At 45.7% G+C, this 15,345-nt stretch overlaps 1 protein-coding gene across 1 annotated transcript in view; it reads left to right on the top strand.

Moving 5' to 3' along the window:
- LOC119971201 (1-phosphatidylinositol 4,5-bisphosphate phosphodiesterase beta-4) overlaps positions 1-15,345 on the top strand; it is a 595,914-nt gene that overhangs the window by 436,743 nt on the left and 143,826 nt on the right. Inside the window, exons 25-27 of the mRNA XM_038806423.1 lie at positions 2,489-2,573; positions 7,621-7,745; positions 9,086-9,137. Coding sequence (XP_038662351.1) covers positions 2,489-2,573; positions 7,621-7,745; positions 9,086-9,137 — 262 coding nt within the window. The remainder of the gene's footprint in view (positions 1-2,488; positions 2,574-7,620; positions 7,746-9,085; positions 9,138-15,345) is intronic.

Consider the following 15,345-nt stretch of genomic DNA (forward strand, 5'->3'; position numbering starts at 1 on the left):
ATGGAGTGAGAGGGTGAGGAATGGAGGCTGTTAAGCGCAAGTGGGAGGAGGAGTTGGGAGAGGAGCTGGGGGCTGGGACACAGGCTAAGGCTTTGCGGAGGGTGAAGGCATCTTTGTCAAGTGCAAGGTTAAGCCTAACCCAGTTTAAAGTCGTGCATAGGTAAGAATGTGCAAACACGGGGAGAATGTGCAAACTCAACATGGACAGAGACCCAGAGCTGGGATTGAACCTGGGACATTGGCGCCGTGAGGCAGCAGAGCTAGCTACTGCGCCATCATGTTGCCTTCACTCGAAGGAAAAGCAAATGTATTTTTTGAAGAGGCAACTTTTGCATGTCTCTCTCTTGTCCCAATTTGCCTTCTGTCATCTCTATGAAGTTCACACCAGAAGGGAGGAGCAGAGGCCTGACCCAGCACCGCCAGAACTCAGCACTGGGTTGCTAGCAGTACGCTGCATCAAAGAACTACTAAGTCACCACAAGTTAGCTTCTCGGTCACTGATCCCATTCAGGAACTATTTGAGATGAGAGAATTCACTTCCCCACTGTTGCTGAATACAATTGGCTGCTCTTGATTTGGATTGAGGGTGATTTTAAAAAGAAAATAAAGACGTAAATGAAAAGTTGAGGTGGTGAGGGGAGGTTTTGCCTCCGAGGTGGAAAGTGACATAATATATCACTCAGTTTCTGGGTGTGATTTACCGGCTCCGTCCTGCCGGAATCTGGACAAGGTGCAGTAAGTTGATACCGCGGGATTCCGGATTCCCAATGGTCGTTCCCCGCGATCTCGTGAGACGTCGTAATCTGGATCTTGCCCACATTGGACGGGGTCCAGACTTGCATAGTTAAGTGAGTTAGTTTAGTTAATGGCTCACTTAACTATGCCTACTCCAGATCTAACCAGCCCCCAAGAACTACCGGCCTCGCTGAGGAGACTCCTGCTGAGTGCCATTTAGCACTGGTCCCCACAAACAGGGGCCAGGCTAAAAGTCACTTGGTGTGGGGGGGGGGGGTTCTCCCAGGAGATCAGAAGCCACTGGTGGTCAGCCTAAGGGCAGCCTAGCACACTGGTACTGATAATGCTGCCACACGGGCACTGTGGCACTGCCAGCCTGGTACCTTGGCAGTGCCACAGGGGCACCCTGGCAGTGCCACCTGGATGCCAGCTTGGCACTTCTAGGGTTCCCAGGTGGTGCTGCCAGGCTAGCAGGGGTACTGCCAGGCTGGCAGTGGCAAGGTGCCCTGACGGCATTTTGCCCATGCCAGTGATCAGGCCCGGGAGTGCCCTACATGTATGAGATTGGATGCGGGAGGGCTCAAGGACCACCCCCCAACTGGAGTTGGGCATGGGGGCGGGCATCCGGGTGTCGTATCGGGGGGTCAAGAGATCAGGCACCATTTTAAAATGGTACCCTGATCTCTTCCTGCACTGACGAGCGGTCCTCCTCAATGCAGAAAATGTGACTGAGTGCAGCGTCGGTGGGGCTTTACCTGCCGTGGCCCGAAAAAATAACGAGTAGCCGGAATGACCCCACTAATCCCGCCTAGACCGGGACTCTGGCTTAGATCGTGCCCTCTGTCTTCTAGTCGCCCCTGGATATCCATCAGCTTATATTTTAGAAATGAAGATAGTCCAGCTGTTGAGTTTGCTCACCACTTGATGGCAACAAAGGCCCCAGTTTGCTTCCTCCGTGTTGCATTCTACACACATCTCCGTTTTAGTCTTTCCATTTCTTTCAGCATTTTTAACCCTTGCTTCTCTGGTGTGTTCCTCTCCTTCACCACTCAGGGCACAGAATGAAAAGGGATGAAGTCAGAAAAAAACGTAATTGTGTTTTTTAAAGTAATCTCCAAACATCCATATGATAAATAAATCCAGAGGCCGGATATCGTGCAATGTGAAAAATACATCTGTTCTCCCTTCTTGTTCCGATGTTTTCCTCTTAATCTTTTCACGGTCCAAGCACTGCAGCATTTTGCTGCATAGCAGACTGCGGTTGTTGTGCACTTCATTGTATAAATAAATGACCGTTACATTTGCTACCATGCAATCCTTCACTTCATTGTTAATGGCAACATAGATCGGATGTGAATTTCTTTCAAATTTACATCGTTGCAGGAATATTTATCACCTGTAATATTTATTACCTGCAGTGGGCAAATGTGGCCCCCCTCCAAAATGTTTGTGACTAATTGATTTTGGTCTTTTTCTTTTTTTGCAAAATAATGTTCACAATATTGAAGACAGGACTGGAGTGCTGGTGCTCAACATTGAGCAGGCATTGTGATAGTGCTGCTGTAGTCACCGGGGAATTCAGATTCTGTGGTCCACTGCAGGTATTGAGTGTCTGAATGCAAGATGGGAAATGCAGAAAGTATGTTAGCGCGAACAGTCACGGCCAGAAGAAGAAGTCATGCCTGTATTTGCTAGTTATTGCCTTGGGTGTATCTGCTTCCGAACCCAGCTTTAAATATTTGTATTTCCACAGAACGAAATATTCACTACAACATGTCTTCGTTTAACGAGTCGGTTGGACTAGGCTATCTGAAAACCCACGCAATAGAATTTGTGAAGTATCCTTTATGATTTTAAGGAGGCAGTGCATTAGGAATAATTACTGACAAAAACTACCTGAGTGGATGAGAGATAAGTACTGAAGATTCAGCTCATGTTTTGTTTTCTCCTGCCTGCCTTTCAGTGATTGCAGTCAGCGCTGAAGCTGGTTTAATGGTGTCAAAGGGATGAGAATCCACTCTCTATCAACATCCCAACGCAGGTGAAAATATGATGCGGTGAAGAATTGCAGTAACTACACACTAATATGCAGTGTCACTGAGAGATAGACTGTGGTGCTACTCTCACAGTTATACATCCTCAGGATAAAGGGAAAAGTATTTACATCGCTTCTCTGCCTTTTGGCTAAGATGAGCGTGAGGTCAGGTGTAATGCCTGGATCTGGTATGTCTTTTGTGGGGACCATGAATTGGATTCAATTTCAATTGGTTTTTGGAGCAGGCTGGGAGATGGATTTGGGGTTTGCCCCTGTCCACACTCTCTTTGTAACTCTGATAAAGGAATAAAATAAAGGAAAAGTATTTACATGCTAGATGGTGTAAAGGCTACAATGGGAGAGGTCTTGAAACAAGTTTTGTCCTAAGCTTCCTGGTCTGACAACTTGAATGGCATTGGAATGAAGGGATTCTTACAGGTAAGTGCAAGTTACCTCCGAGTGCAAACCAAATATTCATTCAACCAAACTAAAGTGTTGCCGCATGAACTTCCTGTTCAGAAATCAACCATAAAACAAAAGACTTTTATTATGCCATGGCCTGAATTTTCATTGTAGAGGTGGCGGGAATCAGGGAAAATTTCCTGTTCCACTTACCCGTCTTGGGGGAGGGGGGCGCTGCCCTTTATATGCACTTTCAAAAATCAGACAGCTTGGGAATCAGGTCAGGAAACCTGGAATCAGGACTTGGCTGCCATTTTCAAAGGGTTCCCGGGTCACCCTGACTCAAAAGGAAATTCAGCCCATATCTCCAATGCTTTGCGTTTAATTTTTTGAATTTTTAAATTCTTTCTGTAACCCTGTACATTCTTCCTTTTCAAATAATAATCCAGTTGCCTCTGGGGCAGCATGGTGGCACAGTGGTTAGCAGTGCTGAGGTTGCCTGCACCTCCTTTCGAGTTGCACCCTCTTAGATAGTGTCTCTCTGTGTTCATCCTACCAAGGTGATAGGCAACTAGGCTGAATGATAGGCAGGAGGAATATCAGGAGCTGAGCAAATTTAGAGGGTGGAATTTAACCGCCCTGTTGCAAAAACTGTCAGGCTGTAAAATGTGGCAAACCATCCAAATGCTCATTGACCGTAAAATTCCGCAGCATAGAGTTCTGCCCTCTGTGTGGAAATATCATACCCCTGAGCCCTACCAGCCTCAGCACCGATCAGAAGTTGCAAGTCGAAGTATTGACTTGGCCTACCTGAGCCTACAGTGAATTAATTTCCTTTGCTAATGCTGCACTTGACATCCCTTGAAACTTGAGACCATCTCGGACAAAGCAACCCACTTGATTGCTCCCCCTTCCACAAACATTCAATCCCTCCGCCACCGATGCACAGTAACAGCCGTGTGTACCATCTACAAGATGCACTGCAGGAATTCACCAAGGCTCTTTTGACAGCACCTTCGAAACCCACAACTGCTACCATCTAGAAAGTCAAGGGCAGCAGATACCCAAGGAATGCCACCACCTAGAGAGGTTGCCCTCCAAGACACTCCCCATCCTGACTTGGAAATATATCACTGCTCCTTTACTGTCACGGGGCCAAAATCCTGGATCTTCAGCCCTAACAGCACTGTGGGTGTGCCTTTGTAACAGGGACTGCAGCAGTTCAAGAAGGCAGCTTACCACCACCTTCTCGGGGGGGGCAGTTAGGGCTGGGCAATAAATGCTGGCCTAGCCAATGACACCCACATCCCAGAATTGAATTTTTAAAATTCTCTCTGATGAGATATCTGATTCTGAAGAAATTGAGTAGATCACGCAGCAACATTCCAAACATGAGAATAATTTATACAACTTGTCCTCATTAGTTTAAACCTTTAAGCTCTGGAATCATCCTGGTGAATTTGTTCAATGCGCTCTATATTTTAAAGTCGCTAGGTTTTTCCTTGATTTGGTGGCCAAAACTGAACATATTACTGCAAATATGATCTACCTGGGAGTTTTTACAACTGAAGGATCAAATCTTCACACATGAATTTGAATCCCTTTGCAATAAAAGAGAGAATTCCATTAGCTTTGTATATAAAATATATGTAAGAGACATGGAGAGCAACATATTGTGGAGTATAAGCAACCCTACAATTTAGAAAGAAGCTAGTGAGGATGAAAGCAATTGCTCTGTATTTAGAACCTTGTTGTGAAGCCAGAAGATATGACTGCCAGCTTAAAATCTCTTTACCTTGTGTGTTAGCCGTGGCTCCGTTGGTAGCACACTCACCTGTGAATCAGATGCTTCTGGGTTCAAACCCCACTCCCCAACTTGAGCACAAAGATCAAGACTGACATTCCACCGCAGTACTGAGGGCATGCTGTACCAGAGGTACCAACATTCTAAAGAAATGTTAGGCAGGGACCCTCGTGCCCTCTGGGCGAGATGTAAAAAAACTCCCAGGGTACTATTTCAAAGAAGATCAGAGGGATTATAGGACGGTATGGTGGCACAGTGGTTAGCACTGCTGCCTCACAGAGCCAGGGACCCAGGTTCAATTCCAACCTTGGGAGACACTCTGTGGAATTTGCACCTTCTCCCCGTGTCTGCGTGGGTTTCCTCTCACTTCCAAAGATGTACATGTTAGGTGGATTGACCGTGACATGAATTGCCCCTTAGTGACTAGCATGTGTGCATGTTAGGTGGGGGAGTTGGTCTCGGTGCTCTTTCAGAGTGTTGGTGAGGACTCGATGGGCTGAATGGCCTCTCTCTGCACTGTAGGGATTCTATGATTATCATCTGGTGTCCTGGCCAATATTGATCCATTAATCGGGATCACAGAACACATTATCCGGTCGTTACCACATTGCTGATCATGGGGAGCTTGCGTGTGCAAATTGACTGCTGTGTTTCCAACTGTAGAGCAGAGACTCCCCGACAACAAGCGTTTAATTGGCTGTAAAGCACTTTTGACGTGCGGTGGTCATGAATGGAAACCTATATAGTCAAGTTTTTTATTGCCAATACGACGCAGATGTTGTTCATATCTCAGATTCACATCAAGCAAGTGTCAGTGTCTTATTTAATGGCAGTTATATGGTTAAATAGGCAATGGGCTTATAAATGGGAATAGCTGGGACACTGGGTGTTGGAGTCATGTTGGCTGTGAACTAAGACATGAACTCTCCAGCAAAGAAAGCAGCTGTGTCTTAATTTTAACTTCACCCACTGGTGGAGATCCGATTAACGTCAAGAACCTATATTGGTTTATGGTGACTAATCGGTTAGCCTGAGCAATGTACTATAGTGGCTGAGAAAATGTGGTTGGAGCAATATTGTAATTACCAACCACTGTAGAATATAGGATGCGGCAAGACGAAAGGGAACACGTGCTTATTGGCAGCAACAAAGACCTTATACATGTAAAAATAATCACAGCCTCTTTACTTTTGTAGGCTGATTGATTTCCCCCCTCTTAACTTTGGTTTTAGTTGATAAGGAAAAGTTATCTGATGTGTAAAATATAGCAATGTAAAATCACAAATTAATACATAGATCTATAATCATCTGTTTATAAATTGCATTCTAGTCCTGTCAAATACTTTAGCTTTCAAAATGTGGTATTGCATTAAACCTTAAATTTTATCGACCTTTCTTCCCAGTAATCAGTGAGCAAGTAGCAACAGACATTATTTAAATCTTGCACTTGCCCATAGATGATACTTGAAGTTTTACCCAGCCATTAACTGTGTTTCTCCTTTGCAAATCAGATTGAAGATTTGTTGCTGAGCTGCATACAGTCTGAACCTGTTTGAATTGCGCGTTCAATGTAAAATCAGGTGTAGAAAGGAAAACAAAAGGCAGGAAAGAAAGGTTCGACTAAGGGAGAGAGATAAAAGACAGAAAGGAAAAAGTTATTTAAAAATGAAGGGACGAGACACTACGGGCTGGTTTCTCCGTTTCAGCGGCAAAGTGCCAGCTCGAACGGAGAATCCGCGGGAGGTTTACGATGAAAAATTTGGTGCCGACCCCTCACCGATTCCAGGACCGGTGAGGGGCTAGCAGCGGCACCGGGTGAAACTGCCGGCTCCCGTGCCGTGCAGCAGTCGTGCCGTACAACATGGCGCCGGTTGTGCGCGGACTCGACCCGCCATTCGCAACCCCACTGGCCACCACCCACTAGTCCCCCCCAGCCCTCAGGGAAGCCCCCCTGACCAGTGGCATGGATCCCGGCTGAGTGTGGCGGCACTGGACACAGTCCGCAGCCATCACGCCGGGTTCCCGACCGCTGAGACCACACTTGTCAGGAACTCGGCCCATTGGAAGTGGAGTATCACAGGAGGGTCGGCCAATGGCGCACCAACGCCATTGCAATGGCGCACGGCGTGTTGACGCCATTTCTATGGGGCTGGAGCATAGCTGACCGGTGTCAAACCAGCCCCGATTTGGGCGTCAGAGTCGATTCACCACCCGATCGCTGATTACGATATCGGCATCGGGCAACGGAGAATCTCTCCCTACATGTTTTCAAGTTAAATTTTTGTGCAAGAGAGGTTATTGGAATCTGCTCCAGCTGCAGTTGATGGGGGTTGATGTCAAGGACGGTTGCCAAGGTCTGAAGAGTCGGTCCAGAGTCAGCGCTGCCAGAGAACCCGCTGTGGGGGTTGGGGGGGGTCTCCTTTGGCGGGCCTGGAAGATCCCACCAGGGGGAAGGGCTGGAAAAGTCCTGCCCGTAAGTAAGACCAAATCAATACACTTGTACAAAATAAGGACAAAAAATGATTATTGAAGTGGGTTACATAATGAGAGGAGTAAATAATAATGACAACATTAAAGTGTTAAGCGTGTAGATACATGCAGCTGCAGCTGTTTTTTGGTTCATTTTCCTTGATTAACTTCATAGTTACAACAAACGACAAATGAGTCGGATTTACCCCAAGGGAGGCCGAGTGGATTCCAGTAATTACATGCCTCAGATCTTCTGGAACGCTGGCTGCCAGATGGTCTCGCTGAACTTCCAGACCCCAGGTAGGGCGCGTTGTCCAGTCAGCCAGACTCACCATGCAGGAATTAAGAAGCTTCTCTCAAACAGATGCCCTGGATGAATCTCAGTCATTTTTGCCAGTGGCATTTCTGTTGGCAGGCATATGGCACAGTGTGTAACCAGGAAGCCATGAAAAATGCACAGTGAAGTTGGAAAGTGCAGAATTTATTTCAAATGGTTTATCCTTAGCCTACAGAATTTGGATTTAAAACTTTATGCAGACGAGCTTCATTCATGGTTCCCAACATGGCAAACAATGGAACTCAATCACAATAATTAAAGAGCATCAGTTACATCATTCCAGTGCACTGTTATCATTGTGCACAGGACGTTTTGGCGATTTCTACCTTAGAATTTTTTGACCAAGCCATTTTCAACTTTTTAAAGGAGAAAAAAACTAATCTAAACTATGGCAAGGGATAGCATTGGATTGACTTTGTTTGTTTAGTGGACTTGCTGCTATGCCATGTTATGGATGAAGCCTATTTTCCAACGTTGTAACTGACGAGGCATGGGCTGGTTCCATGCATGCTGTGAGTGCACTGCAGAAACAATGATGAGCAGGCAGCCCTTTCCACTCATAAAGAATTAATGAACAGGAAATCGCAGGCTGTGTGCCTGTAATTTCCTGCAGTACACTCCCCAGCGACACGGATATTTATTCCTTTGTTCACAAACGCCTTGGCCAAGATAATCCAGTTTTAGTGAAAGGCAGTCCAGAATGACTGCAAACGTGTGTATGACTGACCGAAAAGTGTAGTGAGTGAACTGATCTTGGACAGCACTGCAGCACCGCCAATAGCAAATTGGCAGTCTGTTTTTGCACCATGCCCAACTTTCCTTTTCCATCCACTTCAATGGCAGCGTAGCTTGTTCGGAGTGTAAAGTGCACTATCAGTTTGCTGTTGTCCACTCTGCGCTCTACCCCCAGGGGCAGTTTCACCCCAGCAGTTTGCCAACTACACGCAATTTCATTGCTAATATGGTTACTTATTTCATGTGGAGCCCTGACAGCATCTAAATGAGCGAGTCTTCACCATTTTAGTTGACTTTGAACATTACTCCCAGGTTTGAAAGAAGCAATGTATTGACCCAGTACACAGTCACAACAGCTTTAAAACAAACTGATTAATATTTGCATTAAGTTAGCAGTATATAATGTTACATATATTTTTCTTTGTCAGTGTTAATATTGAATTATGAATTACGAAATCGATGTGAGTTTTTCTTTCAAAATGGTCACTAATTATCCTTGGATATCTGAATTTTGACACCTGTCCTATGAACCTAATCTAATTCTGCAATGTTTTATATTGTATAACAGATTTGGCCATGCAATTAAATCAGGGAAAATTTGAGTACAATGGATCATGTGGGTAAGTAATGTACCTCTCCTGTTAAAATGATAATGCAACATTTCAGTTTAACTGAAGTAGATCTGAATATCAACATTAACCATGTTTTCTGCATAATTTATGCTTGTACTTAAAAATTTATTGAGTGTGAGACTCCAACTCCCTTGAAGTGAGTGGCTCCAAGTTCAGTCCGTTAGGTGTTAATGCTGTCCAATTAGGTAAGAAAAATGATTTTGTCATTTGTATCCTCACTATGCACTGCAATTGCTGTTTCAATAATTGCATATTCTAAAAAAATAATTAATCTTTAATTTGCGCTACACTATGCAGGCAACCTTTGAAATGCTTCACCATGCAGGCCAGGCCAGATTTACTGGCTTCATGTTGCTGAGGTTAGAAATGAATGCTTCAAGGTTCAAGTTCCAAGCTGAGTTAAAAGGGGAGAGCATATCCAGGCTCTAGGTGGCAGCACTGCGCCCAGTCTTTTTGCCTTGGACTGCCAGCATGTACGAGAGATCATCTTAGTAGTGAGGTGGGCAGGGATGCCAAGTTACTTCCCTAATGCTGCTGCTCTTTATCTGCTCCCGGCCTTTATTCTACCGATCGACTTAAGAAGACTTAAGAAGACCAATTGTCCAGTGTGTTTCTTAGGGCACTCTTGGATCTGAGCACTCCTTAATCTAGCCTAGAATTTGCAGTTGTAATGCCGGTGAAAAATTCAGCATTCTCCATCGGTACAACTGGGCAACTAATTTTTAAAGATTGCATTCTACAGGGATTTCCACAGGGCACCCTGGAAAACAAATTTGATGTTTGTGGAATGTCAAGTTTTCTACATTGGATTTTTTAAAATCCACAATTTTGTAGTATAAAAATTAATCTTTTTAGATTTCTTAGATTATTTCCGCTTCTACGTTATTCTTGAATATATGCCCCAACCTGTAAAATTTATAGAAAATGAATGATAATTGTTCAGAACCCTGCTGATGCTAAATGTGAGGGTATCCTAAAATACCCTCTTGGTATTCTAGCTGGTGTATATTTTCAATTTGGTATACTGTGAGAAAAGATATGCAAACCAAAGTGGAATAGTCGAGTTGTTTTTTGATCAATTAATAAAGAATATTTATTAACTTAAAAGAAAAGCACACAACAAGAAGGACTATAATGTACTACAACAGTACACTTAACTATACCGATGGTTAGACACACACTATTACAGGAAGTTACCCATTTGTTCTCATCTACCTACGTTGCCTGAACTCTGAGATGCCCCTTGTACCCGAACAACATCCAATATTAAATAACTCTGTGAGCTAAATTCAGCAAATAATTACCACAAGCAGATTATTTGTCCACGTTTGGGACAACTGTCTTCAGTTTCAGTGAAGGCGTAATCTTTGCGGTTTGAATTTTGGACTGTTTTCAGGGGGAGACTGTTCTCTGCAGCTGGGTGTGGCTGTGATGGTAGCTGCCTTTACTGTGTCCCTTTGGCATATAAGAGACGATTCCCTTCTCTCTCCACTTTGAAGTAACCTCTTCCACACCCCATTGTTTTCCCCGAGTCATATAGGTAAACAGTTGCTTTCCTCACTGGTATGTCAATTTGTATATCAAAACCCCCTTCAGACAGCTGCCCTTATCAATCCCCCTTTTTATGTTATTTTATCCTAATTTCACTTTTTAACCATAATTTTCCCCAATTTTCAACATAAACCATGTGCCTGGTTTTCTGTCAGTGAAATTTTGTCAATGTGATAGTCTGGGGAGCCCCTCGGCTTGGCATCAGTATCAAGTTGAAGGTGAGAAAGGTGAAATCCACACCACAGACATCACTTTTTTAAAAAAAATTTCTTAAGAGTACCCAATTATTAGGTCCAAATTAAGGGGCAATTTAGCGTGGCCAAGCCACCTAACCTGCACATCATTTTAGGTTTTGGGGGTGAAAACCCACATAAAAACGGGGAGAATGTGCAAACTCTACAGAGAATGTCCCCAGTACCGGGATTCAAACCCGGTCGTCAGCACCGTAGGCAGCAATGCTAACCATTGTGCCATGTGCCGCCCTCCACAGACATCACTTGATCTTCGTGGGTAGCTTTCGTCACCGCCTCACTGTTAACTGCAAAATTCAGGTCCCTGCGACGAAGTAGAGATGGGAATGCGTCCCCTCACCTCCACAGCCAAGGGATGCTCAGCCTGAACTGCTTATAAATGTTGACTCCAGTATTCCCTTCAAGAGAATCCTGGAAATTTCAGGATTTCTGGCAAGACGGGTGCACCTTGGTATAGTATATGATAAAAATGCAAGTGCTAAATGAAAACAAGCAAGCTATCAAGGGATTAAACCAAAAGGTCAACAGGACTGGCAATGTCTAAATGAAATTTCAGCTGGACGATATGAACTAACTTGCTGGAAACAATCTTAATTCAGTGTTTCAGTGGTCATTCACATGCTTGACAACTCCCATTCGTTTGAACTCAGCAAGGATCTTTGCCAAGTTGGATTGGTGGATTCAACTCTCGGGAGTAGTCAGTTTAATTGAAAGCTGACGTGGGAGCCAGTTTTTAAAAAGAAATAGAGTGAGCTGTGGCAGCTGGGAACAGTGTAATAGCCAAGGGCAGCAAGATGGATTGCACAGCAGAGACCAGGCAGAAATGATCTTCAAGACAAACATTTTGAAAATTTAAATGCATGCAAAGACAAGTAATTATTGATGTAAATATATAGAAACCATAGAAAGGTTACGGTGCAGAAAGAGACCATTCGGCCCATTGTGTCAGCACTGGCTAAAAAAAAGAGATAAAGAAACTAGTCGTTCATTTTAATCCCACCGTCCAGCCCCTGGCCCATAGTCTTGCAGGTCTCGGTACAACATCGTGGGCCGACGGGCCTGTTCTGTGCTGTATTTTTCTATGTTCTATATTTTCTATGTCTCAGCACTTCAGATACAGATCCAGGTGCCTTTTAAATGAGTTGAGTGTTTCATCCTCAACCACCAACTTAGGCAGTGAATTGCAGACGCCCACCACGATTTGGGTGAAAATGTTTTTCCTCATGTTCCCACTAATCCTTCCACCAACCACCCTCAAGCAATGCCCTGTGGTAATTGACCCCTCAGATGGGAGAAACAGGTCTACTCTGTCTGGGCCCCTGATAATTTTGTTCACACAATTAGGTCACCCTTTAGCCTTCTCTGTTCTCAGGAAAATAACCCTATTCTATCCAATCCTTCCTCAGAGATGCCTGCTTGTGCTATAAGCCCATCTGATGAAAAGTAAGATGGCTCAATGAATCAAATCTCATCTCACCAAGCATTCACTCAGTCCTCCTTTGCTTCGATTGAACATATGCTCATGTAAAAAACATAAGTTTCTGGTCCAGGTTATAAGAAATGTTATTATAACATCCCTGAGTTATGTTATCAAATGAATATATATATAAATCATTATGAAGCTGACGGCATCCAGGTTCACCTCCTCACCACCTTTCTCAATCCCTTCACTGTCGCCAACTAATTAGACTGCCTATCTGACATCCAGTACTGGCTGAGCAGTAATTTCCTCCAGTTAAATGTCTGGAAAACTGAAGCCATGGATTTCGATCCCCACTCCAAACTCCATTCCCTAGATACCATCTCCATTCCCGTCCCTGGCAACAGTCTCAGACTAAACCAACCTTTTGTCAATAAGGTTTCATATTTAACGGCAGGATGAACTTCTGACCTCATAATCACACCACTACTAAGACCGCATATTATCACCTCTAACATCATCCTATTTTGCCACTGCCCCAGCTTATCTGCTGAAACCCTGGGCGCGATTCTCCGCTGCCCACGACAGGTCGGAGAATAGCGGGAGGGCGTCCCCGACATTTTTCACACCCTCCCGCTATTCTCTCCTCCCCCCCCCCCCCCCCCCCCCCCCCCCCCCCACGGCTGCCCCACGACACGAATCGCTGCTCGCCGTTTTTTACGGCGAACAACGATTCTCCCCAGGCCGATGGGCCGAGTTCCCAGGCCTTTATGGCCGATTTTACGGCAGAAAACACACCTGCTTGCTGCCGTCGTAAAAACGGCCGCAACATGCCCGTTCTGGGCATCCAGGGCCCCGATTGGCACAGCAGTGCCACGGCCATGCCAAGGGGGTCATGGGCCCACGATCGGTGCCCACTGATCGCGGGCAGTGCGTCCGTAACGGACGCACTCTTTCTCCCTCCGTCGCCCCGCAGGATCAGTCCGCGGGGCGCCCGAGGGAGATGACGGCCCGCGCCTGCGCGGATTGGAGCCGTCCAATCCGCGCATGCGCGGCTGATGTTATCGTTCGCGTCAGCCGGCGTGACGCTTGGCGCGCGGACTTAGCGACGGTCGCTAAGCCCGCGATGCCGTGCTTCACGGGGCCCCGCTGCTAGCCCCGCCCGGTGGGGAGAATCGGGTCCCGGGATGGGGCGCGGAGGCTGCCGTGAAACACGGCCAGTTTCACGGCAGCCTTTACGACTCGCCGCATTTGCAGAGAATCGCGCCCCCTAATTCTCAATTTGCCTTTTCCAATTGGCTCTTGGCTCGTCTCCCACATTCCACCAAATTGAGGCCATCCAAAACTCTGCTGGCCGTGTCTTAACTTGTTCTTGGGTCATGTTCACCTGTCACCCCTGTGCTTTCTGACTTAGAACATAGAACATAGAACATACTGTGCAGAAGGGGGCCATTCGGCCCATCGAGTCTGCACTGACTCTCTTAAGCCCTCACTTCCACCCATCCCGAAACCCAATAACCCCTCCTAACCTTTTTTTTGGCCACTAATGGCAATTTATCATGGCCAATCCACCTAACCTGCACATCTTTGGACTGTGGGAGCAAACCGGAGCACCCAGAAGAAACCCATGCAGACACGGGGAGAACGTGCAGACTCCGCACAGACAGATCCAGCGGGGAATCGCACCTGGGACCCTGGCGCTGTGACACCACAGTGCTAGCCACTTGTGCTACCGTGCTTACGTTGGCTCCAAGTCAAACAACACCTTGATTTCAAAATTCTCATCTCTGCTTACAAAGCCCTCGCTAGTCTTGTCCTTTCCGATCTCTGTAATCTCCCCCAAAGGTACTTGCATTCATCTATCTAACTCTATCTTGAACTATTCCAGTTTTAATCGCTCCACCATTAGTGCCCATGCCTTCAACTGCCAAAGGCCTTAAGCTCTGGAATACACTCCTTACACCTCTCTGTTTGTGTTTCTCCTTTTAGATGCACCTCTTTGTCCAAGCTATTGATCATCTGACCTAATATCACATTAGGTTGCTCAGTGCTATATTTTGCTTTATGATCCCTCTGTGAAACACCTTGGGATATTTTATTATGTGAAAGGCACGACAGCATATAAACTTAAGTTGTTGTTGAATCAACTCCTATAATAATTTGCTCAGATTGCTTGAGTGCGCAACTGACCCATTTAACCTGAGGCAGTTTCACAAATTCAGAACATTTGTGCCTGGATTTCATGGAGAACTGGGAACACTCTCAAATGTGCACCAAAAGTTGGTGATGCAGAGGATTGGGAATTCAGACGAGGGACTTGCCCTTTGTTTGGATTTGTAACATCATACCTTGGGTAGAAACATGGGGAGGGGGGGATCCTCCAGTCTTGTTAGTTCAAGTCGTGAATCGTGATGGCTCGTTGAATCGGGCGCGAGGGCAAAAACGGGATTCCCACATGGCATCAATCCCATAGCGAGTCTCCCAACCTGCCGTACTGGCCTTGACGAGGTTCATACCATAACAGACAGGAACATGCAAACTCCTAACTTAACTTCATTTCAATATCATTATCGGGCAGGAAGCCCAATTCATTGGGCCCCTGAGATGCAAATTGGTGCAAGTCCTGCACTCTTGGTGGTGGGGGGGGGGGGGGGGGAGCAAGGTGGTGAATACCCTCTCTGCACTTGCCTGCAGGATACGGAGAAGTTTCTTCAGGTGGGGATCGGGGAGTGGTGCTTGGGCTGGCTGGAGGGGCTCGGGTCGGGGGTCTTTCTCGGGATGGGGGTCGTGTGGCAGATCATCCCTCTGTAGCTTTGAACATCATCAAACTGTCTCTCTGCATGTCAAGTTTTAGTTAAAGTCTTCCCTTTCATGTGCAGGATCCCTTTCATGTCTCTCCAAGCATGTCAAGTTTAAAGATCTGTCAGCAGAAGGTGAACATCTTCCTTTTAATGTGTTGGAAAACTTTGAAATG

Source organism: Scyliorhinus canicula, chromosome 1 (genome assembly GCF_902713615.1).
Source record: "Scyliorhinus canicula chromosome 1, sScyCan1.1, whole genome shotgun sequence".
In the NCBI taxonomy this organism is placed as follows: domain Eukaryota; kingdom Metazoa; phylum Chordata; class Chondrichthyes; order Carcharhiniformes; family Scyliorhinidae; genus Scyliorhinus; species Scyliorhinus canicula.